We start from the raw sequence: 27,790 nt of genomic DNA, 5'->3' as shown, positions 1-27,790 counted from the left end.
AGGGGGCAAATTGTGCTATTGTTCCCAACACACCTCTGCTAGTACCCAAGGTTTCCAGTTTGTTCCTTTTTAACCCAGTCTGGTGCATATGCATTCTTCTTAGCAGGAATCATGTCTGGGATACATCAGAGGAGTACTCTAGGCTGGTGAATGGGGAAGATTGGTGCATAAATTTGTGGGAAAGGAAGATTCAAGGATGGTGGAAACAGAATTGGGTGTGGGTGGAGTGATAAGATGTGCTTGAGGCTGGAGGTGACAGACACAGAGAGGCCAGAACACAGGGCTAGGAATAAACAGGAAGGGCACAATGACAGAAAGAGATATAGATACAGAGGGCGATGCCAAGAGACCAGAAGTTGTCGTGTGGAACACACATCCCCCAGGCACGAGATGAAATGGGACTCATGTTTCATGCTCCTGGATTTTTTTCCTTTTGAAAAATTAGGACAGTTGTATGTCTTCGATTCTGATCAGCATATTTTTCCGAAATAAGTGTTCCAAAGAGAATTTCATTTTGAGGTTTATGTTACAATACAATATTGTATTTTATCATAAGGAAATGTGAAAATACCTTTCCAATGATGAGTGCACTGAAATGACTCTGAGGACATGTATTGTAAACTAAATCACTTAGGATCAGAGATTATTGGGCTTAACCTTCTCATTTTAGGGATAAGGGGATTTAGACCCACAGAAATTAAGTGACTTGTCCAGAGTCACCCATGTGGTCACCGTCAAGAGGCAGGATTAAAACAGTTGTGGTGACTCCAATTCAGCACTGAGTATTCATTATTTCTCATTCCCAGGAAGTTATGTAAAGACTGCAAGGATTAGAGTGTTTCCACCTAATAGAGAAGGACACATTTTTAATACTTATCTTTATTAGGAAAGTGTTTTCAAAGTAAAATAATCCACAATGATGATTGGTTCCAGAGATTCAGGGATGAATAATTACATTTTCCATATTTAAAAAAATCATCAAAACACAAAGTAACTCCCAAAGTTCAGTTATGCACAATATCAATATAATAAAAGAATTCTAATAGCTAACCATACTTCACTCCATTTCTGAGAGCTGCTCAAATACAGATTTGTCCAAAAAACACAGGGGAAACCATGTCATCTGCTCCATTTCTCACTGGAGGTAAAATAGAACAACACTACACCCCAAATGCACCATGACAAAAATGACGATGGAGGTAAATGTCTGTGCAAACAAGACCTAAACATCTCCGGACACATCCAAACTGTATTCTTTGCAACGACTATTGGAAGTCCCCAGTATTCGAAAGTCATTTCAATCCCAGTCAATCAATCCCAGTTTCCAAAGCCTTCATGGTAACTGAAAAGAAAAGTCCTTTTGGTGAAACACTACTCCCTACTGAATATAGAAACCACACAGACAGCTCCTATTTTGTGATATCAAGGCAACTGCAGTTTACAGTAGTCTGGAAAGTGGGGGTTAGTCAAGCTTGTGTTGGAAGGGACTGGACGCTGTGTGCGACAAAGTAGTTCAGACAAATCACACAAAGTTCAGAATCACACAAAGGAGGAAGTATGGCAAATGAGTATTTGAAAACCTATCAAAGGATCAATGGCAGAAAAGAGACAATATCCTGTTTTTTTTTTTTGTTGAAAGTAACAGAAGGCTAGAAGGATGTAATTCTTTTTGAGATAAACACTAGCATCCCCTGCCCCCACTTCCTGTACAATCTTAATAGTTTCTAATCTTGTTGAGCTAGAGACATCATGTGCTGATTATTTCTGGTATCTGCTTATAGAATTTTTCCTTTCTTTTGTTCTAGGGGATGTTTAGTTTTCAGTACTTTTACTTTTGATTTTGGGGTTCAGCCTGAACCGAAACTGAGAATATTTTGCCCCCCTCTTCCAAAATGCTCTCTAGGTGCACTGTTGGGACTCTGCAGAGTTCTTTGATGATTATGTGGCATTTTCTATGAGCTTTGGTACAATTGTCTCTATTAAAAAAATATCAGAAGCAAATAGTTCTAAACATATAGACTGAGGCAGTGTGGCTTAGCAGAAAGAGTATGTATCTTAGAGATGCAAAGAACTAGGTCTAAGTCCCAGCTCTGCCTTTTATTTTTTATTTAGTTTTGGAGGCAACTGGGGTTAAGTGACTTGCCCAGGGTCACACATCGAGTAAATGCCTGAGGTCATATTTGAACTCAAGATTCTCTTGACTCCAGGGCTGGCACTCTCTCCACTGTACCACCTAGCGATCCCTTTGCCTTTTTGTTACTGGTTGTGTATAAACTTGTGCAAGTCAATTTGATCTTCAATTTCCATCTCTTTAAAATGGGAATATGAATATCTACTTCTCACCACCTTAGGCTTTCATCAGGAAAGACTCAATCTTCCCTGTAGTTGAGCATTATATTATATCATAGGCAAATATTTTCTGAATGCTACAAGCTGGGCATTGTGCTAGGTGCTGCCGCCCATTATAGTTGAAGGCAGAATTTGGCTTTAAATGTTTTTCTTTGATATTTTGTCATGAAGAATTGGCAACAATGAAACATTACAGTCTTTTTTGGTATTCTGGGAATGGCACAATTGCATTTTACTGACAGAGTCAAGTTGATTCTGGAGGTCACAAGCTCTTTCCGGTCATTATTTTACTATATCTTTGATGACTCCAAAGGTTGTTTATGAAAACCTGGTCAGTTCTCTCTTAGTATGTTCTAAAGCAAGGCCAATGAGCCAAATGAATTTACATTTCTATTCAAGTTTGATAGGAACTAAAAAAAAGGACTTTGGTCCCTTTCTGACCAAGTTGACGAGGATTTTATTTTATTTTTTTGCATATGTTCTGACATATCAGTGCCCCAGCAATTACTTCCTTCATCTATGATCAGCATACAGAACAGAAGCCTAGAGGTCATTGTCAGCACAAGACTTGAGGAAAAGGAAGCCAGGAACATTCTCAGGACCTTAAACCCTGCTATGGATTGTGAATACATATTTCCTTGTTTCTAACCTATCTGGTCCTTACAATAGCAAGAAGTCATTTCTGTTCATATAAAATTTTAAGATTTACAAAATGTTTCACATCCATTATCTCATTTGAATATAATCATGACCCTGGGAAATATGCTAAAAAGTTTAGTCTTTAGAATTATTTTGTATTGATTTAATTTTTTGAATAATTAGAATCTTATAAAAATGGGCATGAAGACAGGATAATACTCTAGCAGAAATTTTCTAGCTGGTGATAGAAATTTCTGAGTGAAAACTACTCTCTGTGCAAGTTAATGATGTCAGTGAATGATTTTTCAGTCCCTTGGGTTTCTTATGAAACATGGGATATGGGATAGGCTTGGGTCAAATGCAACAGTAATGACCTTTTCTTTTTTTTTTTTTTGCTTCAGACCAAATAACACTTACATTGCCATGAAAGGCTCAGACCCTTCTTTTATGGATTAGAGAATACGATGTGCTAAAAAGTCAACTCTATCAAATACTTATGGTTGCAATTTTGGCAAAAGAATATTTTTTAGGTTTCTCTTCCATTTTTGGCTGACAGAGATCTGACATTTTTCTTTTCTCAACTGGCTGTACTTTTTGGGGATTGCCCACCTTCCCCACACAGATTCATCTTTATTACAAGGCTGCTTCCTTATTTGAATGGGCCCCAGAGCACAGTCTGTCTAACAGCACAGTTGGGGTTGGATGTTAATGAAGTCATGGGGAGAGGTGTCTACAGTATGTACATCTGCAAAACTTGAGCTAAAAATAAATACCACACACTAACAATTGTCCCTTCCAGTCCCCTCACTTCCATTTATAGACAAAATCCTAATTTTACTGATGCAGCTAGAAACCATAAACTATAACCGGTTTATACACTGTAGTCAGAAAGACTGCTCTTTTGGTACACCAAGGTACGGATCTCTGTAAATTTTGTTTGGGTCAGCAATATGATAGGAAGGTCAACAAAGGAGGAAAAAGTGAAAGATATGTAGGGTGGAAGCTTTACAAAAAGAGTTGGGCAAGGCTAAGCACGGTTTGGCTTCACCTACTTTTTGGATTACACGTACACACAAAAATACACAGGTCACATTTTAAAAAATATATCAGTTGTTCAATCTGACTCAAGGCCAAATTCTGACTATCTAATTCTTTTTTTATCCCCTAACATATCAAGAAAATCTGTAACATTTTGGAACAAAAACTTTTTTCTAGCAGTTTTTCTATCTTTTCCCTTCCCACACACATGGATGGCATGAACGCAAAGAAGAGGGTGAATGATGGTCTACTCAGGGCTATGTTATGCTAAACTATCAACTTGTTTAAATGTGCTTCCAAGGCTACGGTATTAGAATATGTTATATATTAATCTCACCTAGCCTTGGGGAGGGGTGTTCAGAATAGGATAAATATATGTATGTATATACACATGTGCACACATAATGCATATATGCATATAAAATATGAATATTTGTACATACATATAACAGTTTATCAAGAGAACCAACAAACTCAAAGTTGTTCAATTACAAGGACTTCCTGCCCAAGAGTACTGAATGAAATATTGATTTACAGACTCTTGGAAGGACTTGGTTAGATTAAAATCAATTGGTATGGTGCTGTCTTTGGGGTCCTCCCAAACCTCTGGATTTCACTTTCTGGGTTAAAAAATAAACCGCAATCTAACCTGAATAACACTCAGAAATCATCTACCTAACCTTTAAGCCACACTTCCTATACCAAGTATTCCAAAACTCATCCTTCTGAAATTACTTTTCCAAACAAATAGAAGAGCATGTGACCTTGTTGGGACAAGTTCCCACACAAACTTAGGATTTGATACTTATATCCCACTATTTCTGCTGGACTAAAAACTGACCATAGAAACTAACACATGGTATCTCGTAACCTTTTCTGTCTTTATTTTAAAAGATATAAGATGAACTTTCTCTTCTTCTTTTTTAAGATACTTGATGTTATTTTAAAACAGCTCACATTTTCAGCATGTTTTCAGATGACAAACAAGTGCTATTACTTCTTTTTGATTGCTAACATAAACGCACAAATACACACATGCGTCCTCATTTTCTGAACGGAAGAAATAGAGTTCTAGGAGAAGTAAGAATATTACTTTCTCAATGACTCATATCTTTCTAATTATCCTCAACCACTGGGATGGGCTAAACCAGAAACTGTTTTCTGAAAAAGTGGGAAGATTCCATTTTTTAATGTCTGATCTTCTAGCTAACACAATTCTTTATTCTTGTGATAAGGAGGGAAAGCTATTGCTCCTTCCCCTTTCCCTCTTACATTAAAAAAAGTTCTTTGGTTTTTATATTCCTTCCTTCCTTCCTTTCTTCCTTCCTTCCTTCCTTCCGCTTTCTTCTTCTTTCTTTTCCTTCCTTCCTTCCGCTTTCTTCTTCTTTCTTTTCCTTCCTTCCTTCCTTCCGCTTTCTTCTTCTTTCTTTTCCTTCCTTCCTTCCTTCCGCTTTCTTCTTCTTTCTTTTCCTTCCTTCCTTCCTCTTTCTTCTTCTTTCTTTTCCTTCCTTCCTTCCTTCCGCTTTCTTCTTCTTTCTTTTCCTTCCTTCCTTCCTTCCGCTTTCTTCTTCTTTCTTTTCCTTCCTTCCTTCCTCTTTCTTCTTCTTTCTTTTCCTTCCTTCCTTCCTTCCACTTTCTTCTTCTTTCTTTTCCTTCCTTCCTTCCTTCCGCTTTCTTCTTCTTTCTTTTCCTTCCTTCCTTCCTTCCGCTTTCTTCTTCTTTCTTTTCCTTCCTTCCTTCCTCTTTCTTCTTCTTTCTTTTCCTTCCTTCCTTCCTCTTTCTTTTCCTTCTTTCCTTCCTTCCTTCCCTCTTTCTTTTCCTTCCTTCCTTCCTTCCTCTTTCTTTTCCTTCTTTCCTTCCTTCCTTCCCTCTTTCTTTTCCTTCCTTCCTTCCTCTTTCTTCTTCTTTCTTTTCCTTCCTTCCTTCCTTCCGCTTTCTTCTTCTTTCTTTTCCTTCCTTCCTTCCTTCCGCTTTCTTCTTCTTTCTTTTCCTTCCTTCCTTCCTCTTTCTTCTTCTTTCTTTTCCTTCTTTCCTCTTTCTTCTTCTTTCTTTTCCTTCTTTCCTTCCTTCCTTCCTTCTTTCTTTTCCTTCCTTCCTTCCTTCCTCTTTCTTTTCCTTCTTTCCTTCCTTCCTTCCCTCTTTCTTTTCCTTCCTTCCTTCCTTCCTCTTTCTTTTCCTTCTTTCCTTCCTTCCTTCCCTCTTTCTTTTCCTTCCTTCCTTCCTCTTTCTTCTTTCTTTTCCTTCTTTCCTTCCTTCCTTCCCTCTTTCTTTTCCTTCCTTCCTTCCCTCCTTCCTTCCTTCCTTCCTTCCTTCCTTCCTTCCTTCCTTCCTTCCTTCCTTCCTTCCTTCCTTCCTTCCTCTTTCTTCTTCTTTCTTTTCCTTCCTTCCTTCCTTCTGCTTTCTTCTTCTTTCTTTTCCTTCTTTCCTTCCTCTTTCTTCTTCTTTCTTTTCCTTCCTTCCCTCTTTCTTTTCCTTCCTTCCTTCCATCCTTTTTTCTTTCTTCCTTCACATATATAACATTGTCAGAAAGGAGGTTTCTCTAAGCAAGTCTCTTGCCCAGAAATCTCTCCCTGCTGATCCAGCCACTGCTGTGCAGAGCTACTTTCCAAGAGGAAGTTCATGTTTCCAGTAGGAATGGTGCCTGGTGGGAACTTTGCTAGGAACTAAACAAGTGTATATAGAGGAATTTTGAGCATCAGACTGACAGTAGCTTAATTTGTGGAACAGGCAATTCGTTCTGTTTTTTGGATGAGGAAAAAGATCTTTCCCTTCTGATTTTATCAGGCATAACTATTACACATGCGCACACACACACACTCACACACACACACATGCCCATGTCAAATACTAGAGTTTTCAAAGCTGGATGCAGTAAAGTGCTCAACACGAGGGAGAACTCTTGGAAGGCTCTAAAAATTGACTTTTCTGTTTGAGCAAGACTTTCAGCTCACTTTCTTCCATGACAAGGCAGATTATTACAGCAGTTATAGGGAGAGCAGCGAAGCCTGGCTGAAACCTTTCCACGCATGCATGCAATAAGGACGAATCTCTGAGCTGGGGGTCTCTGCTTTTATTCTTCCCAGCTGACAGAGACAAATTCTCAATATTAAATGTGACTTCTCCATTTACAGCTATGGACCTGAGCAAATGTTTCTCAGCTGAACCAGAAGCAAGGCAAGAGGCTGTATCCTGCCGGGGTTAAGCTCACAAGGCAGAACTAATCCGCAACTAGGAATTTACAATAGCCATTGACATAAATATATCATGGATATGCACAAGTAACGGAGCCTATTCTAATGCAATTAACTACCAATTTAGTTTAAAAACAATGCTAAAATAATACCCTACAATAACCACTGTTTAATTTGAACTGCTAATTGATCACATTAGAGAGACTACTTACAAAACTAATTCAGCCTGTTTAAACTTTACATTGGGAGAACAGCCACTGTGAATTGATCAGCAATGTCCAAACCAGCACTATAACACAAAGGAGGCAAACACATCTGGAGCTGAGCTGTAATCTGCAAAGACGCCTTTAAGCTTACTGTGAGTGACAATTCAAGCTGACAAATACTTACAGCAGACTACGCCACAGCAACAAGAAGGGATAGAAGAGATCGGAGCATCTCCTTCTCTTATAGAGAATTTGCAGAGTAAAAGGAGTGAAGCAGTTCCCTTTTGTCCACAGATTTACAAACAAATACAAAAAAATAAATAATATTCAAAGACATTACACATGAAAATACTGTTCCCATTTGGGTCAATAACATATACATACGGCATGCCTACATATAGAGAATGGAAAGTCTTCTTCATTCACAGACAGGAAATATGGCAGTGCACTATCAGAATGCCTTGATAATCCTAATTTTTGTTTCTGATGCTGAGATATAGGAAAGGGACCGCATTCGCAACTTAGTTAAATACTTCCAGTAGCAAAGAGTTCACTTTGTTCAGGTCTTGTGGTTTAGAGTAGTTAGTGTTCCTCTGCACACGGACCACCTGTGAGGTATCCATTTGTGCCGCTGGAGCCGCTGGTCCCATTGGTGTTGGTGGTGGGGTTGTGTGGGTTCTTTGCAGGAAGCATTGAATCTTCCTCATCTGAGCTGGATTCAATATCACTTCGGTCATCCTTGGACACCTGTAGAATGCCCAAACACAATCAGCTCATGGGAAGTAACCTCTTTTGGGGTCATGCCAAGAAGCACATGCAGTCATACAATATTGAAATAGATACAAACACTGTCAAACAGCTCCATCAGACTAAATGATCTCTAAGTCCCCCTCTTGTTCTGATAAGCTATGACTCTAAGAATCATCTCATTTTCACATGTGCAAAGAAGGTAGAGAAATATGTGTAGTGGATAGTATACTGGACTTGTAGTCAGAAAGTCAAGCTCAAATCCTGCCTCAGATGTTTGTTAGCTTTGTGATCCTAGGCAAGTCACTTAACCTCTTGGAACCTCAGTTTCCCCATCTGTAAAATGAAGGGGTTGGGTTAAATGGACTCCAAGGTCTTTTCTAGCTGTAAATCTATGATTCAATGATGGGTTAGCACCACTGGATAGAAAAACTTGCTACAGGATTGCAAGAGAATTGCAGGAGTCAACTGTTAAAATACTGGGACCCAGGTTTAGGTATCTTAGTCATTTAAAATATGATTCATCAGTAGCCTTACCAAACCAAATCCACCAGCTAAGTACTGATAGATTTTAAAAGGGGAAATTAAATAGGATAAGATTGCTAGCCAGACAATATTTAACTGGACTGGCTCATGTTGTTGTTTGCTAAAGCCTGGAACTCTCATATTAATAGGTGTTGTTATGACTGCTTTAAAAAAAGTTTGAATTTGATTTTTATAGTCCTAGAAATAGAAGCTATGGATGAAATAACAGGGTCCAGACAGAAATACTAAGATATGCTAATCTTTTCACATATTTGTTTATTTCACTTAGGTCTTGATTAGTAAAATTTTCTTATGACTTTAATATGCATATAAATTATTGGTTAGAAATAGGCAGACGGAAGGTGCTTCTAGGTTTAAGCTAGTTAAGGAAGAAATGTTGCAGTTGTGTTTTAAAGAAATCTTGACTCCAGAAGGAATGGGGTCTGAAATGGATTTTGACAAGATATAAGCAGATCTAGGAAAAATACAAGCATATTCTGTGGGGTTCAGTTTTATATTGGGAGGGTGTGTGAAACCACTTTAAGAGAAGGCTTAAAATCCCATGGCCGGAATTCCATCCTTATATACTTTCCTATACCTAAGTGCTTAAGAATGCTTAACCCTATAAGTAGAGTCAGCTGATACTGAATAATAAGGTTTGGGAAACAACCTGGACACTGTAACTATTTTCTAGTGGGGGAAAAAAGAAGTAGTAGTCTTTTGCCTTGAAAATCTTCCTACTAGCTTGGCACAATGTCTATCTATCTAACCTTGTTCATTACTTCTAATGCTGTCTAATCAAAACAGAAGCTTACCCATTTATAATAACTATACTGTAGCTTCTCTATGATACTACTTGATATACAGCCCATCCATCATGGTCCCCAAACTTGAGGAGGTTTAGTTCTTCAAATACCTAAAAGATGTCATCAATTTATTTTACCTGTAAGGTAAAATATAGCATAGGTCCCAAGCATTATTAAAGTTAAGCTTTAGGATATTTTTTATTCCATTTATCATAAATGCTACTCCCAATAAAAAGAAACTACATTTGCATGCTTGAGGAGTTTGGGCTAAAACATATCAAGAAAAATCTATATAAATGCTACCTTCAGAGAAAAGGTAATCTAGGACACCAGAATCACTTCTTCCCTCTGGGAAACACAAATCTGTAAGACATGCTTGAGAAGAAATCTTAATGCCACGGATGAGCTAGGAACAGCAGCTAAGATGCTCTCAAGCATGATATCTGTAGTGAAACTAATGCCCATCTCTTCATAAAATGGGAGAAAAAACAGAAACTATGGCAAGTCTGATAGAATAGAAGTAATAAGGATGAAAGTAATCCAACTGGTATTGTCCTACAACTATTAGTTCACACAACTGTTGGAGCTATTATTTTTTTTCTGCTAAATGGAGACTTAAAACAAAAGTAAAACCATTTTGGATAATGGAATTTAAAATTTCCTTAGATTTAATACACACATTTAACCTTTACATAGGAGCTGGTCATCTGTTTCTATGGCAAACTTAGACGGCTGATTTTAATTTTCCCTGGAGAAAATTTCAGTGCTACGTTATCCCTTGATAATAACCCTGAAGAGGATAAAGAAATATCTCACTGGAGGGCAGGCAGAGAATCCACAGAAGATCTGGCACTGGGGCTCAGAAATCCTGTCTCCTAGTCTTGTGTTTGGTCCTGAGTACTGTGTTCTGTCATTCTCCCCTGAAGAACAAGTAATGTCACGATCTAAAGCTTAGCATTTTCTACTCTGTCCTTGTCTGTTTGCCAAAAGGTTGAATGTTGATGGAATACATTCTTCTACATCCTGTGATCTCACCCACATTTTAAGGATCAAAACCCACAGCAAAAGATCAGATAGAGGTGGAAGCAATACAGTAACTGTTCTGAAGAAATGCTGACTTATGTTTATGCTAGGGATGGAAAATCGGACACCTCCACACTAGGTTAGATTGCAGTCAGTGATGTGTAGGGGCATGAAGTGGAAATTAATCATGAGCAAGTCTGAGTTGGTGCATTCAGTTAATTCAATCCTGTTAGAAACATACGCATGGAGAATTCTTTCCTGAAAGTCCCCTCTAACAGGTTATGGTTACCCAGTAAAAGTACAGATAGAGGTCTAAGAAACTTACATGCAAAGGATTCCATTTCCCAGCCTTCCAGGATGGCAGGAGGAAGAGAACAGACAAGTAAAAAAAAAGTCACAGAGGATGTTTCAGAGAAATCACTTGTCAAAAACAAATAGATGACTAAGGATTAGAAACAGAGAAGACTTTGAGGAAAATCAGCCTCATGAGTCTACTGTAAATAACAGAGATTCAATTTGTTTTTTACTGAAATTCAGTTGGAGGATAATGCTTTCCTAGCATCATTTTGAGTAAAAGAAGTATTCAAAATGGAAAAAGAACATTATTCAACTAATGCTCTTCTCATAAAGAAGAAATATATTCTCTTCTCGAAGAGAGACAAAAAGCACATAAACAACATGCCATCATTAAATCTAAAACTGTAAATGGAGAACATTTACATGTGATCATCTGTGAAGCAATGCTAATACTTTCTCCCATAAGTGAACACGAAATAAAATAGTAGGAAAATGCAGCCTTAAATGGATAAAAGTTTACATTAAGTGCTAAAGAACAATTGTTTTGATAAAATATAGAACAATAATAAAAGTTACCACAAGACTGGATGGAAAGATAAATGCCATTTTTCCCCAGAAAATGTTGGAAAGGGTTGATCTTGTCTTACCTTGCCCTTGGAAATAGCTTTGCAAGCTATCTTTATAATCAAGTAAGACCAGAAGCAGTTCAAGACTTGAATTAGCAACAGCAACAAGTTGAAAACCCACCAGGATGGGTAGGGTCCAACGATTTCCCAGCTTTCAAACAATGTTGTGTTTAATACCCTATAGAAAGGAAGAAGCACATTGAGAATCGTCATCAAACGGAGTCCTGATAAATTTGATATCAGTGGTGCTCTTGATATAATTTAGAGCAGCCTGCATCCAGCAAATATCCTCTAATCACTGAGTCCCTAGAGCACTTCCTCTTCAGGTGTGGCCCACAGATGACTGAAGGACTGTGGGGATCCCTTCAGGTAGCCCCAAATCTAGCTGCTTAAAAGTATCAATGTTTGCAATGTAACACTATCCATACTTTTGTTTTGGGCATGAATAATTCAGTTATATTATATATGCTCACTAGTATTTCACACTGTTCACAGAAGGCATTCAAGTCAGACTTGTGATCAAGTTCTAACACATCCTAGATTTGTGACCACAGACAAATCACTTGGCCTATTAGTGGCTACAGCAATTCTCTCAGACTAGAAGTTGTAAACAAGTTATGGACCTGTGTTAATGAAGGAAGGTCACCAATGAAATCATACCAGGAAAACCTCATTGATAAATTGTAGGCTGAGATCAAAATTATTTTCCATTCAACACATTATTCTTCTCATTACTTCTAATGACCATTTTCTGTGGTTCCATGTAAAGGCAGCGTAGTGTTATAGAAGGAATATTGGTTTCATTCAGGAGAATTGGATTCTAGTCCCAATACTTGACATGAGCTAGCAACCTCCAGTGAGTAACAACCTGTCTGGGATTCAGTTTCTTCAGTTATGAAATGATGAGTCGGACTAGATAATCAGTCTTAGATCTGAGGTGGGACCCCAGAGGACTATGAGTCAGCCTTCTCCTGTTACAAAGGAAGAAATATGAGACCAAGAGAGGTCAAGTGATTAGTCTAATGCTGCATAGGTAGTGTCAGAGGCAGAATTTGAACCCAGGGCTTCTGATCTCAACGTCAAAGTTCTTTTCTAAGGTCCTTTCCAACTCTAGGATTCTATAGTTCTTAGTAGGTGGAGTAGGTGGCCTAAGGGTCTCTTGTTCTATTAAAAGTGGTCTGTGCAAGGAAAAATTTTGAGAACACCTGTGTTAATTTAGAAAAAATAACTATGATAGGCAGCTCCAATTGAACTGTCTTTGTTTTAAAGGTGGGGCAAAGGGGAGGGAAGAGCAAAGAGGAATAAGAAGAGGAAAGGTTTTTTTCCCTTACTCATTTTCCTCAGTTCTAGTAATTAGCTAAATCATCAGAGGATGCTTGTTTAGGTTATTTGTTATAGCACACATTTCTTTTTTGAGCTTTTTTTTCCCTAGAGGTATAGACCACTGTTTCCTGTGTCCTGCTGGGTAATTCCTACAGATGTGCATACATAGGCTAGTAACTAACCCCACTGCTGCCCACAGACCTGTCTTGCCATCACACAGAAGAAATGGTCATGTCAACAATTACTCCTCCTCTGGGTAGTAACAGTGACAAACCAGGCTGGTGTGATGAGCATGGCAGGGCATACTGAGAGCCCCAATCAACTACCTCCTCATTGAGTTCTGCCTCAGGGCCCAGTGCTTATTTTGAATTTCAGAGGGAACTTGAGTTTTTTTTTTCATTTAATGGAAAAGAAGCTTCTGCAGAAACAGGAGTTCTGGCTGGGCAATGTTGTTCATTACAAAAGAGGTTTCATCAGATAACAATCTAAGCACATGGCATGGGGATGACAGGGGTACCAGATATACCCTACAACACTAACACTTTCACACTAATGTGAGGTTAGAACATCTGGCAAGTCAGGGGTGACAAGGGGTCCATATTAAGTTCTTAAATGCTGCATCAGAATTCAATAGCCACGCTATAGCTGGCTGGAGCACCTCTGCGATGCTGTTCAAAGGTGATAGGATTTCTTTGAAAAATGACTAGGCTGCCTCTTGATAGATTTATTTGGGAAAATATCAGGGCTCCACAGGATGTATCTCAGTGAGAGGCTAGGCATGAAAAATAACCACAAAATATTGGGAATTTGGATTGACAGAACTATCACACGACTATATGGTCTCAGAAAAACCAATGAACTGTAGAAATGAGGGGAGAAAGGGAAACCAAAGTAGAGATCACTAAAGAGTACACTATTGTTTTGTGACTATATTGACCATTTATAATCGATGTCAAATGAAGCTTTTTGGCTCCTTTTCTACTAGGTTTCGACTGATTGATCTCTAGAAAAAATTAATCAATAAACATTTATTAAGTACCTACTATGTGTACTGCATGTACCATGTACAATATTGTGTCAAAGTACTTCAGTCCTTTCCATGTAGTTGTTAAGAAAATAAGATCTAAGTAATAACTGAACTAGAGATCACACATTTAGAAGAAAAAAATTAAAATCAACAAGCATTTATTTCTTGTGCACCCGCTGTGTGTCAGATATAATGCTAGGCACTGGAGATAAAATGCATTAATGAAAACTCCTTAATTTCAAGGAATGTAATTCAAATAATGCAGACAACAAAGACGTATATCACTATATTTAAAATATACACATATATAAAATAAAAAGTAAACCAAAGCAGTTAAATGCTAGGTGGTTTGAAGGGAAGGGCATTAAAAGTTGGGAATCAGGAAAGCCGTCAAACAGAAAAGGGAGCTTGAACTGCATCTTGAAGGAAGAGAGGAATTTTATAAGGTTGGAAAAGCAAAGGCTGGAAGGTAGTGAACTCCAGGCACGTGGGACAGGTAAGTCAACAAGCATTGGTTAAGCACCTACTGTGTTCTAGAAACTATTCTTAGCAGTGGAGATACAAAGAAAATTAAAAAAAAAATCCTTGTTCTCCAGGGCCTCAAAGTCTAATGGGGAAGAAAACATGCAAAGCAGCTATGTACAAACCAGACTTAAACAGAGACAGCACTAGGTTTAAGGGGGCTCAGGAACGGTTTCTCATTTAAGTGGAGACTTGAAGAAAACCCAGGGAACTAGGAGTCGTTGATGAGGATGGGGAGGATTCCAGGTATGGGAGACAGTCAGGGAAAATGTCCAAAGCTGGGAGAAAGCAGGGAGGTTCTTGGGTCTCAAAGTAAATGGAAGGCAGTAAAGTATAAGCAAACTAAATAGGCACAAATAAGCCAGGCCACAAACAAGATTTTGTATTTGATTCTAGAGGTAATAGGGAGACACAGGACTCTGTCCTGGGCCATCTTCTTCTATATTATTTCACTTGATCTTACTGGCTTTCATGGATTCAATTATCTTCTCTATGCTAATGATTCTCAAATCTATTTACCTACTGCTAATCTTTCTGCTGACTCCCAGTCTCACATCTCCAGTTGGACACCTAGAACTGGGCATCCTATAGATATGCTAAACTCAAGACGTCCAAATAACTCATTGTCTTTCCCCTTGATTCCTCCCCTCTTCCTAAATTCCCTATGACTGTTGAGGGTGCCACTATCCTCCCAGTTCCTTAGGCTCACACGGTCATCTTCAGCTTGCCATTATCTCTCTCTCCTCAAACCTAGTCTGTTGTCAAGGACCGTTGATTTTACCATTGTAACATTTTTCATAATATATTCCCTTCTCTCTTCTGACAGTGCCACCAGCCTGATGTTACAGTTATTACAATAGCCTGCTGGTTGATCTCCCTATCACAGGTCTTTCCTTATCCCAATTCATCCTCCACCCAGCTGCCAAAGTGATCTTCCCAAAGTGGAGGTCTATTTTACCCCCTTACTCAAACTCCAGTGGTTCCCTATCACTTCCAAGAACAAACGTAAAATTCTCTATTTGATGTTCAAAGCTCTTCACGACCTGTTCTCCTCTCCTGCCTTTCCATTCTTTTTATACCAAACACCAGCCCCATCACCCCATCTACTCTGAGATCCAGTGATACTGGTATTCTCACTGTTTCTCAAACAAGACACTCCATCTTCTAATTGCCAGTATATTTCCTGACTGATCCCCGTGCCTGGAATGCTCTCCTCCTGCCTTTCTTCAGTCCCTGCTAACATCCCACTTTCTATAAAAAAAAAAAAAAATCTCTCCCAGTTCTCCCTTAAATCTAGTGCCTTCCCTCCATTCGTGGTTTTTAATTTATTCTGTCTTAAACCCTTGTTGTTTACTTGTTGTCTGCCTACCACACTCTGAGCTCCCTGAGAGCCAGGGCTGTTTTCTGTGTTTAGTATACAGCAGACACTTAATCAGTGTTTACTGACTGAATGACCTTAGAGTTTATTGAATTGGAGGAAGAAGGACGTGACATGATTAGATTGGCAATGTAGAAAGCTCAATTAACAGCTCTGTGAAGGATGGATGGGAGTGGGGAGTTACTTGAGGTGGGGAGACCAACCAGCAGGCAATTACAATACTCCTGGTAGAAGGTGATAAAACTTGCACCAGACTCTTAGCAGTATCAGAGGAGAGAAGGGTTCATATTTGAGAGATATTATGAAGATAGAAAGAGCAGCCAAATAGCTCAGAAGATAGAGTGCTGGTCCTGGAGTCAGAATGACTTCTGTTCCTGAGTTCAAATCTAGCCCGAGACACTTACTAGCTATATGATCTTGGGCAAGTCTACTTAATACACCTCAGTTTCCTCATCTGTCAAATGAGCTGGAGGAGGAAATGGTGAACTACTCCAGTATCTTTGCCAAGAAAACCCCAAATGGGGTCATGAAGAGTCAGACATGACTGAACAACAACAACAAAGAAGATAGAATCAATAGGACTTAGACTGAGGTAGGGGGAGACTGTGGTGTCAAGAATGAAGCCTACGGTGTCATCTTGGGTGACTAGGAAGACGCTGGGGCAGGGCGAAGTGGAGAGGAAAGACGAGTTCAGTTTTAGACATGTTGAGTTTAAGGTGTCTATAGGACGTCCAGTTTGAGATGTCTAATAGGCATTTGGACATGACAGACTAGAATTCAGGAGAGCTTAGGGTTGAGTAAATAGATCTGAGAATCATATGGGACAATTAGTACCAAGGCATGGAGAATGACAGATATTACAGTAAAAACACTGGCCAAATGATAACATTCGTCAAAACATGACAGAAGAGGGAAGGAGGTATGTGGAACTAGAGAGCACCACTACATAGTATAGTATCATTTTTTTTCCTTTTAATTAGCAGCAGCACCTAAGCATTAGATGGGAGACACGGCTTACTGAAAATAGAATATTTCATTCTCTCTGCCTTCTGTACCATGTTGCTGGTGTGGGTCTCACAGCCTGACCCAGTGTTGCAAAATAATTCTGAATGGACCTTGTCTTCTGAGACTAAGGGACTGGATTTGACAAGTCTTATATTATAAGAATTATAAGAACTCTTTCATGAAATGAATGAGCTAGCCATTTTCCCCCTAAGTTTCATCCAATATGCATGGCTGTAATTAAAAGTAGTAGAAGCTATAAGCATACATTGAAAAGAAGAAAAGATTTAATTATTATTCATTTTGGAGTATAAAGAATCCCTGGAAATCATTAGTCATTGAATTCTAATAACTGAACCTAGGAGAGTAATTTTAATAGGCTGTTACAAAATGTAAAAGACTCTACTTGGACTATATCTTATTAACTCTCCTATGGTTCTTTCTTACTTTTTAATGATCCCTTATGCCAAATTGGATAATCTCATAAATATTATACAAGGTAAGGTGGAAAATGGATACATTCAGGAAGGAGAGAGAGGTTTATGACCTGTTTTATCAGCAACACAATAGAAAAGACAGACATGCCTTACTTTAATAAGCCCCTTATAGACTTGAGGAGTTATGGGGCTTGGGATTCCTCTATGTGAATTACAGCATCCTACTCTCTATCTACATCCTGTGGTCTATTTCAAACCTCAGAATAAAAGGATTTCTGTACTCATCACATTGGCCAAAGCTCTAACTACTTATTTACTTGAAAATCTGATAGTTTTCCAACTAAAATTTTTAATGAACATCAGACACCACATTGGTCTTTTTGGATCACACTTCTCATACATAGTAAGTTTATATATCTTACATATTACCCAAACTTAATAGCTGCTCTCATAGCATAATGATGTCTGAAACATTAAAGATGACAGAGAGAACAAGAAATGTGTGGGTTTTTAAAAAATTCCTGAAGCAATCTCATTATACAAATGAGTCATGTGGTTAGACACTGAAGATAAGGAAGGGATCCATCACCAGAAAAGAACCTGTCAAAGCTTAGTTTTTTCAATTTATCTGTATAAAACTATGCTAATGGCTACTAGATCATTAGGTATGAAAAAAGAAAAGTAATATTCTTTTTCCAGGTGCTACATAAAATTAGTGTCTTCACCTTGAGAAGATATGCCTGATGTCAGTAAGCATTTTTTTCAGAGGGGGATGGGGGAGGGTGCCAAGGTCACTCAGGGTCATAAATAGGATCATAAACTTCTACTTGAGAGGAGTTAAAAACAAAGTAAAGGCCTTCCAGGAGGAATATGAGTCAACGTGGATGGTGATTTGCCTTAAAACTAGGGTGCTCCCTAAAACCCAACTCAGAACTTTGGCTTAACTCGGGAGTCAAATGAAGACTTCTTATGTGTCATTTTCTACCTTAGCACACTCATGTTATATACACTGCCACACCAGCAAAACCTTGGCTTTCCTTAAAGATACTCAGCAACCTACCAACATGCCTTTCTCAGCCCAAAGGAGGCTTTAGATATAAATGCATTTCAAAACTGCTTCACAAAATAGCAGCTGTAATCAAAATGCTGGCATTCCAAACCTGCATGTAGGAGAAAAAAAGGGAGGGAGCAGGTTACTGAAGCGTTGTACTATGTATGAGTTTTTAGGATTTCCTATGACATCTACTTGACAGTTTCCACCTGTTTCATGCCATTTAGGCTTTATTTCCCCTCAGATTTATCCCTTTCTAAAACATTTGTTTCAAAGACACACACAACTCAGACTTCTTCTGACTTTTGGGGTTTGCCAGCATGTTCCCTCTTAGTCTGAGAGTGTGAAGCAGGGTTTCTTAATTGGGGATCCATGAACTTTAAGAAAAATATTTATAACTATATTTCAATGTAATTAATTTCTTTCATAATCTTCTGCATTTTATTTAAAGTATTAAAAAGTGTTATTCTGACAAAGGGTCCATAGACTTCGGACTCCAAAAAGGGTCCATGGAAATTGGTTAAGAACATCTGGTTTATAGGAGAACACTGCACACAGAAACAGCAATGATGCAGTGATGACCAACTATGAAAGACTTAGCTACTCTGATCAAGACAAGCATTGAAGACAATTCCAAAGGATCCATGATGAAAAAGGTCATGAACCTCCAGGGAGAGAACCAAAATTCTGAGTGCAGATTGAAGATGCTTGTTTCCCACATTATTTTTTGTTGTCTTTTTTCCCCAAAATGGCTAATATGGAAATATATTTTACATGTCTTCACATTTATAATTGATATCCTATTCCTTGCCTTCTCAATGGGAGCAAGAGAGAAAATTTGGACACCAAAATTTTTTTTAAAAAATGTTTAAATAATTAAAAAAAAAAACATCTGGTTTAAAGTGATAAATATTGCATAGGATGCAAAATGGTTTGTAAGCCCATATCTGGTTATCTTACATCACTTAACTATAATCCATTCATGATAGATTGTAATAGGAACAGATGAGAAATTTCCTAATTGACACTAAGAAAAGTTAAATGAATTGCCTAGGGTCACAAAGCAAGCAAGGGTCTAAGGCAGTACTTGAACAAAAATCTTCCTGATTCTAAGCCCAGCACTGTGTGCTTCCTAGCTGTCCATATTGATGGCTAGTGATGCCCCATGTTTGATGCTCAAACTGCTTTCCTAGGTTGCTGACCTCTTGCCTTACCTTTGCTTTGATCAAATACCTTGCCCTTTGGGATTTATATGTTCCTGGTCCCTTCCTACCTGCTTGGTTTTAGTCCCACTGCTTTAACATGCTTTAAGATACTTCCATGTGTTCTGACTGCAAATCAGTTCTGGTTCCATTTTGGATTTGGGACACTGGCTCTTCTTCTTGGGCCCTGTCCTGTTTCTGTTAAATCCCAGCTTCCTCCCTTTCTCCACACTCTTCTGTAACCCAGACCATGGTCCAGACAGAGAAAATGAAAAGCTGACTATCCAAATGACAGAACAGATACAGAAGAAGGATTCTATTTTGCACTAAGTCTCCCGGGATAATAAAAGAGCTTATCTATTCACCTGCCTCTTGGGAATACACTTAATCTTTGACTTCTTGCTGCTGCAGTAGCTTGGTGCCATTTATATTTTCCCACTAGAAGTTTAAATAGCATCTTCTGTGTAGGAAAGGTTCTCATTAAGCACAAACTCAGGCCAAAGGAGTTGTGTCGGGATGGAGGCTAAATGGCCCTTCTATTGATTACAGCTGACAGGAGTGATGTAATCTGCCCATCTGATAGATAAATGAGGCTCTGCCTCTGCTTCTGGAGATGGAACTAAGGGCATGCTACCATCTTTGTGCCTGTACACCATTATTTATGTTTCAGAATGAAAGACAGACTGCAGTGAGAAAGGAATGGAAAAAAGCATCAGCAAAAGATGTCACTTACTTAACTGGCAGACAACTCACAAACTACAAGCATGTGAGTACTTCATGAGACCACAGCGACCTAAAAAACTCCCTCTCTTTCTGTGAACCAGGTGTATATGCCAATTCCAAAGCAGATTTAGAAAATTGGGACCTTTGGACACCCTCCCCACCGGCTATCCTTTTCCTTTGGGCAGGAGTACTCATATCAGACCAGAAAGCAAACTGCCCACTTTATAAAAGACTTCATTGATTGAGGAATGGCTAACCAAGACTGCAATGCTGTACTGCCTTGGGGAGAATCTTCTCACTGCTCAATATAACTCTGCCAGCACATTTCTTCCTTTGCTCAAAGGAAGATGAAGAGAGGCAGTGTTGATTTATGATTCTTGTATGAGTCCAGATGCTGGTCATTCAAGAGTTCTAACTCCAGCACCAGTTACCAGATTATCTCTGCCTGCCTTTGGAGAAAGCCACCTAGCTTTTCAGGTTGTCACCTGCCTCAGCTGCAAAGAGGAGATAATGATGCATCCCTAGCTGAGAGGTGGTTTGCAGATAATGAAGGCTGTGTGAATGTCAGTGCTATGAAACAGACTTAAAGGAAAGGTTCACTGCCATATATGGGATGCTCCAGCTGGAAGGGTCTGTTCCTTTTTTGATTTTTTTATAGAAGATTTTACTGATTTAAAAAATTTTTTTTACCATTATCACAATTTTCCCCAATATCCCACAAATGTATAGCATTTGTAAAGACAAAAAAAGGAAAAAAATAAAAATCAGCACAACTGATCAACATGTTGAAAAAGTCTGAAAATAAGCATTGTACAACACCTCCCATCTCCATGAAGGGGTGGGTAGAGGGTATCCTCCATTCATGGCATGCTTGAGCTTTACTGCATTCACTTTTGACATTTCTGTGTGCGGCTGTTCTTTCCATTTACTTTGTTTTAGTCACTGTGTATACTTTTTTCTTGCCTCTGCTTAACTTCATCCTGCCTCAGTTCCTATAGATCTTTCCATTCTGCTCTGTATTCATCACATTGCTATTTCTTACAGCATAGTAATATCACATTACAATCATGGACCACAGTTTGTTTAGTCATTCCTCCATCAATGAACATCTACTTTGGTTCCAAGTCTTTGCCATTGCAAAAGTGCTGCTATAAATATTTTGGTGAATATGAGGTCTTTCTTCCTATCAAAGGCTTTCTTGGGGTATAAGCCCAGAAATGAAGTTTCTGGATCAAAGGGTATGAACATTTTAGTCACTTTATTTGCATAATTCCAAATCACTTTCTAGGATGGGTATGTCATTTCACAGTTCCTCCAACAATAAATTAGTGCACTTACCATCCTATAATCCATCTAACATTGACTATTTCCATTTTTTTTGTCATCATTGTCAATTTGCAGGGTATAAAGTAGAATTTCAGGGTTGGTTTGATTTGTATTTCTCTAATTATTAGTGATTTGGAGCATTCTTTAGTGTGGTCATGAATACTTTGCAATTCTTTTGAAAAATATTTACACCTTTTGACCACTAATTTATTGGGGAATGCCTCCTTCTCTGATTCTTAATGACAGCAGAATCCCTTTGAGAATTTTGGGTTTGAGGGACAGGATGGCTCCTGCATCATGGGTTGGCTTGTATTATTTCAAGCTTCTATTATATATAGCTCTGTTTGAAGGAATGCAATTTGATTTACAGAATTTCCAAATATATCATCATCAGCCATGTTATCATGTGTTTGGATTGTACTAATATCCTCAACAACTGTAACAGCTATTCTTCCATTTCTTTTTTTAAATTATTTTATTTGTTTTCAGTGTTCTACAATCACTTCTATATATCTTAGATTTTTTTCCCCTTCTTCCCCCTTCTTCTCCCCTCCCTCACCACTCCCTCCCCAAGACAGCTTCTATAGCTTCTACACATACATTCCTATTTAATACATTTTCACCTTAGTCATATTGCATAGAAGAATTACAATGAATAGGAAAAACCATAAAATATTCTTCCATTTTTGTTTTGATTCAAATATGCACAGAACTCAAATTTCAATTTTCCTTTAGAAAAAAAATTCACTGGAGATTTTACTTGCTAAAAATAAAGTCTCAGACATTTATTAGCTGTGCTACTAGTTGGGCAAGTTATTAATGCTGTTTGCCTCAATTTCCTCATCTGTCAAATGAGCTGGAGAAGGAAATGGCAAACCACTGTAGTATCTTTGCCAAGAAAATCCTGAATGGGGTCATGAATAGTCAGACATAACTGATAACTACTGAACAACAATATTTCTTTAAATTCTTCATATTTGGCACTCTTAATTGTACTATATGAATGCTTAAGCTAACAATGGTAACCCATGTCCCCTCTGCATCCTTTAACACCGTTGATCACTTTGTTCACTTTTGGATATTACTCCTCCCTTAGCTTCAGAGATACCAGTCTCCCGGTTTTCCCCTTGCCTCTCTAGTCAATCATCCTTTCCTCTCATTCCCTTCTTAGCCCTAATTAATGCTGGTGTTAGCCCAAGGCCATCCTCAGCCCTCTTTTCTTTTCTCTTTATGTTCTCTCTCTGAGCAATATCATTCACTCCCAAGGATTCAACTAGCACATCGGTGTTGGTGGCTCCTATATCTACCTCTTCATATCTCCAGCTGCCTATAGGACATTTCCAGCTGGATATTCCCCAGCACCTCAAACTTAGTATGTTTCAGGTTCAATTCATTCACTACCTTCCCCTTTAAACTCATCCCTTCTCCTAACATTAGTATTTCTGCTAGTGGCACCACTGTTTACCGGGCCTTCCATGTTCTAACCTTGTAGTTATCTTTGGTTCTCTCTCATCTAATTAGTTAGCAGCTGAAATTCTGGAAATATTGTTGTCCTCAATAACCTGCCAAGATCTTTGTAATATCTCTGAATCCATCCTCTCCCTTCTCTAAAGTCCCCAAAACTACCCGAGTATGTATAAGCTCTCATTTTGATTTACCTAGACTGATAATGTCAAAGTTAATTAGAAACAGGGTCACACTAATCTGTACATAAGGATCCCTGCAGATCACATATTGACTTAAGCTTTAAAATGTAATATTATCTATATTTTATTGTATTTTTTTATTAAATATTTTCCAGTTACATTTTAATCTTGTTTGGGTCTCACTCAGGAGTGTTGTGGGTTGTAAGTGACTGCTCCTACATAGACTATTATGATAGACTCTTTACAAAATTTCTTTCTTCTACTTTCTCCTTTCTACAGCCTGCCCTTTAAACTACTGCCAGAATCATCTCTTGGGGTATAGGTTTAGCCATGCCACTTCTTTTTTCTTCTTTTTTTGCAAGGCAATCAGGGTTAAGTGACTTGCTAGGGTCACACAGCTAGTCCAGTATCTGAGGCCAGATTTAAACTCAGGTCCTCCTGACTCCTGGGCCAATGCTCTATGCACTATGCACCTAGCTGCCCCCAGCTCTCTTTTTGAAAGACCTTGTTGCCCCCAAATACAATTCAGCATTACTCACCTATCATTCAAGGCCTCAAAGAAACTCACAATGTCCTACATTCCCAGCCTCATTTCAACTTACTTCCTCAGGCTCCTATACGTGCACTGAACTACGGGCCTTCTGTGTGCCTTTGTTTAGGCTCTTTCCTACATCCTCCCCCTCCCTATCTTTATCTGCCAAATTCTGACCTATTCTTTGTAGTGGGAATACTACCTCCCTTCAGGAAACCTTCTCAGATCCCTTCAGTTGGCAATAAGCTTGCCTCCAGTCATACACATCACTTTGTTTTGTAAATACTGACTGTACTTAGGTGCTTTTGTATATTACAACTCTGGCATAGCTGTATGTAATTCAACAGATATTTTATTAAACACCAACTGGATCTAAGACACAGTACTAGATACTGGGGTACAGAGGCAGGCTAGGCATAGGAAATACAACATATAAATGGGTAATTAAACCCAGGAAGTGAAGGAAAGTAGAAAGTACTACGGATTAAGAACCAGGGAAAGAAAAGAGAAAGCTTCCCAGAGAAGCTGGTATCTGAATAGACCTTTAAAGGAAAATAAGGAGACATGGGGAGCCAAGTTCAAGGAACAGCTACTAGTCTGCTTGGACTTGATGTTGAGTGAGTGGAGTAATATGATCTAAGTCAGAAAATGGAGCTTGAAGTCATAATGTGCAGGGATTTGAATGCCAGGCTGAAGGGGACTATATTTTTCCTGCCACAAGAAATAGGAAGCCACTGACAGTTTTTAAAAAGGGAGGGTGACATAGTCAGTCTTGTGCCTTAGGAAGATCATTTTAGCAGCTCTGTAAAGGAGAGAGCAGAGAAAGGAGAGCCTGGAATTTCCAGCAGGTAGATTCATTAACCTTTTAATCAAGTAATTAATAAACATCTATTAATCACCTACTTTGTGCCAGGCACATAGCACACTAAGGACACAAAAAGAGGCAAAAGACAGGAGTTTTCAATCTAACGGAGACAACCTGCATATACAACAATGATATATAAGACAAGCCATATTCAGAATAAATGGGAAATAATTAACAGAGGGAAGGCACTAGGATTAAGAGGGGTTGGGGAAGACTTCCAGTTAATGAAGGGATTTTAGTTGGGACTTAGAGGAAACCAGGGAGGTCATCAGCAGAGGCAAGAAGGAGAAACATGCAGGATGCCTGGGGCAGTGAGAGAAAATGCCCAAAGTTGAGAGATGGAGTATTTTTGTGGTGGAATAGGTATAAGTGACAAAACCTGTTTGGATAATAAAGGTGAGAGAGATGGGGAAAAACTCAACGATAACTTCAAGTTTTTTAAATTGGGTCACTGAGAGTATGCTGGTACCCTCAACAGAAGCAGGTTAGTTTGGAGGAGGGGCAGGTTGATGGGAGACAATCTACTTTTTCTCAGGCACAGTTCTTACACTGATGAAGTTAGAGGTCAAAAAGAAAATGTTTTCCACACTATATAGAAATAATATGCATTATTATTTCAGCTCAGAATATTTCACAATGGGAAATTTTGAGCAGGATAAAATATAAAATGGGGCCAGGTGTTTTTTGAGGCTCTACAAACCCAGGTTCACTATAGCTGCCACTCACCTACATCCATTCCTAGACCTCTGGTCAATTTTTAGGACATGATATCTGTTAGGAGTTGATATCCTTATGTAATTGAGGATCAGACCCTCAGTAGTCTTGGAGACGACAATCATGCTAAGTAATGAGACGACAATCTAAGTCCTCTATTTTCTTTCTTATAACTCCTGGTCAGATGAGCAATGCTGACAGATTTCAACAAGATCTGCTGCCCTCTAAATCACTCAGTTCTTGTTTTGACCTATATAATATATGAATTGCATCCTTCATTCAACTACACAATTGGGCATGTGTGTGAACCTGGGTTGGGAGAACATTAAAGACTAGCTGATCCCATTTTGTTCCCAGCAGCTGATGGCAGATACAGTGGTTATTCTTAAAGTTTCCTCTCCCAAAGTATATCTAGTCATCCTGCCTTCTTTACACTAAACAAAAGAAACTACCTTTTAAAATAAGAAATGTGTCTCCTCTTAAAAAAAAAAAAAAGAATTGAAACTGTCCTCCTTCAGAAACAGCTGCAATTTTACTGCCTGGCAACTACCAAACCCAGGAAGGTAGAAATGGTCTAGAAAATTGTGAAGAGAGGGAAAAGGATAAGAATGTCACATTAATGCTAGGACAAAGAATTTGATTGCTGGATAAACCATTTGTGTTGTTATTCAGTCATTTTGCAACTCTTTGTGACCCCATTTAGAATTTTTTCTTGGCAAAGATGCTGGAGTGGTTTGCCATTTCCTTCTCCAGCTCACTTTCCAGATGAAGAAACTGAAGCAAACAGGGTTAAGTGACTTACCCAGGGTCACACAAATAGTAAGTGTCTGAAGTGTCTGAGGCTGGATTTGAATTCAAGTCTTCCTGACTCCAGGTCCCACATTCTATCTATTCACTGTTCCACCTAGCCACCCTGGATAAACTGTAGGAAGTCTTTTTTCCATCCTCTATGGCCAGAAAAAACCTGAAAGGGATTTATTGCTATTATTTTCAACTACAATGTATAGAAATTAGCACAACTGAGTAGCAGCTCTGTGAGATGAGAATAGTCCGTATTATCCAACAATACTATTTGTACTTTTGTTAACAGGTAGATGGCAGAGTAGATAGAGAACTAGGATTAAAGTCAGGAAGACCTGAATTTCAATCTGATCTTAGACTGTGTGACTTTGGGCAAGTCACCTGAATGCTATCGTCTTAGTTCCCTCATCTGCAAAATGGGGATAATATGAGTATCTCCCTGCTCAATAAACTCTAATGGATCTTTATTTAAGCCTTTAGAATAAACTAAAAATTCCTGTTTTATCACTTAAAGCACTTCACAAACTGGCTCCAACCTACCTTTCCTATTTTGTTACACATTATTCTCTTTATGTGTCCTACTGACCTGACAAAGAAGCCTTCTTGTTATTCCTAACTCTTGGCATCCTATTTACCATCTCTATGCCTTTGCACTTGGCTGTTCCTCCCACCTGAGATGTACGCCCTCACTTCTCTTTTCTACCTCTCAGAATCCCTCTTTACTTTCAAAGTTTGGCTCAAATACCATCTATTACATGAATCTTTCCAGATTTGCCTTGGCTTTTCTGGTGTTTCTCCATATTAGCTTGTATTTATTTTGTAAAACCTTTCATGTGTACATGATTCCTTAGACAGAATGTAGGTTCCTTAAGGTGAGCCTTTGTGTTCTCAACACCTGGTATCTGTAATAGCTGCTTTAAAAATGTTTATTATTTCATTGATTCTAAATTATCTATCCCAAGAGTTCTTTATCTGTCCCTTGCTTTGAAAGAGTGCACATTTGGGGAAGGGGAATAGGCAGTTTGAGGGGATAAGGGCTAATTCTAGCTACAACCTGCATAACATCTATTGCATATTTAGATGGTCATGAACCATACATAACATCTATTTTTACTATGTAGAACAGTGGTGTAAAACTCAAAGAGAAATGTTTTTTTGTGGGTCACATGCTAACTTAGAAAACCACAAAGTAATGCCATCTACGTTTTACTGTATTTTTACTTATTTTGCCAAATATTTACCAATTACATTTTAATTTGGTTCTCAGTCACACACAAACTGGACCCCTCTAAATGTAAAACAGAGGAAAGAAGGTTGGAGTGGGATTTGAAACAGTTAGAAAGGCATCTTTGGGATACCGAAAGTTAAGATGACTGTAGCTGAAAACAGCAGTGAATTTGCCTAACCCTTATTTACAGAAAGCTATGTCAAGGCACTCGATACCTAAGTACAGATTACATGCCCAACATATCTAGGCACCATGGGGGGAGAGGATGACAAAAGAAAGAGATTGTGAGCGATTTACAATCTGTTTGGGAGGCAGCAAAAGAATGAGACAGACTGTGATCACTCCTGGAGTTAAGGCCTTAATCTGCTTAGAGAGCCCTTGTAGATTTTAGTGGAGCGGATGGATTTCTAAAAAGCTGCCCTTGAGGACCCTCCAAGCCCCAGACTGGCATCTCAGACAGATGTTGCTCTTTTCATATTCATGGATTTTCATTCTAGATCAGGAGGCAAAAAGCTGCTTTTTCCCAGAGTAGACTGTTTCCCTCCTTCAGCTCAGAATGCCTCAAA

The 27,790-nt window shown here is 38.6% G+C and overlaps 1 protein-coding gene across 2 annotated transcripts in view; it reads right to left on the bottom strand.

Annotated features, from left to right (window-relative positions):
- Positions 1–6,406: 6,406 nt before the first annotated feature.
- The window catches only part of CERS6 (ceramide synthase 6), a 291,305-nt gene continuing 269,921 nt past the window's right edge, over positions 6,407–27,790 (bottom strand). Inside the window, exons 9-11 of one of the 2 annotated variants that reach the window (XM_072612221.1) lie at positions 11,469–11,625; positions 10,850–10,873; positions 6,407–8,170 (exon numbers count right to left, since the gene is read on the bottom strand). In XM_072612221.1, coding sequence (XP_072468322.1) covers positions 8,006–8,170; positions 10,850–10,873; positions 11,469–11,625 — 346 coding nt within the window. In that variant the 3' untranslated portion in view covers positions 6,407–8,005. The remainder of the gene's footprint in view (positions 8,171–10,849; positions 10,874–11,468; positions 11,626–27,790) is intronic. The other variant, XM_072612222.1, reaches the window with a different exon arrangement.

The sequence above is a fragment of the Notamacropus eugenii genome, chromosome 5, assembly GCF_028372415.1.
Source record: "Notamacropus eugenii isolate mMacEug1 chromosome 5, mMacEug1.pri_v2, whole genome shotgun sequence".
Taxonomy (NCBI): Eukaryota; Metazoa; Chordata; class Mammalia; order Diprotodontia; family Macropodidae; genus Notamacropus; species Notamacropus eugenii.
This window is presented reverse-complemented; position numbering and strand designations above follow the sequence as displayed.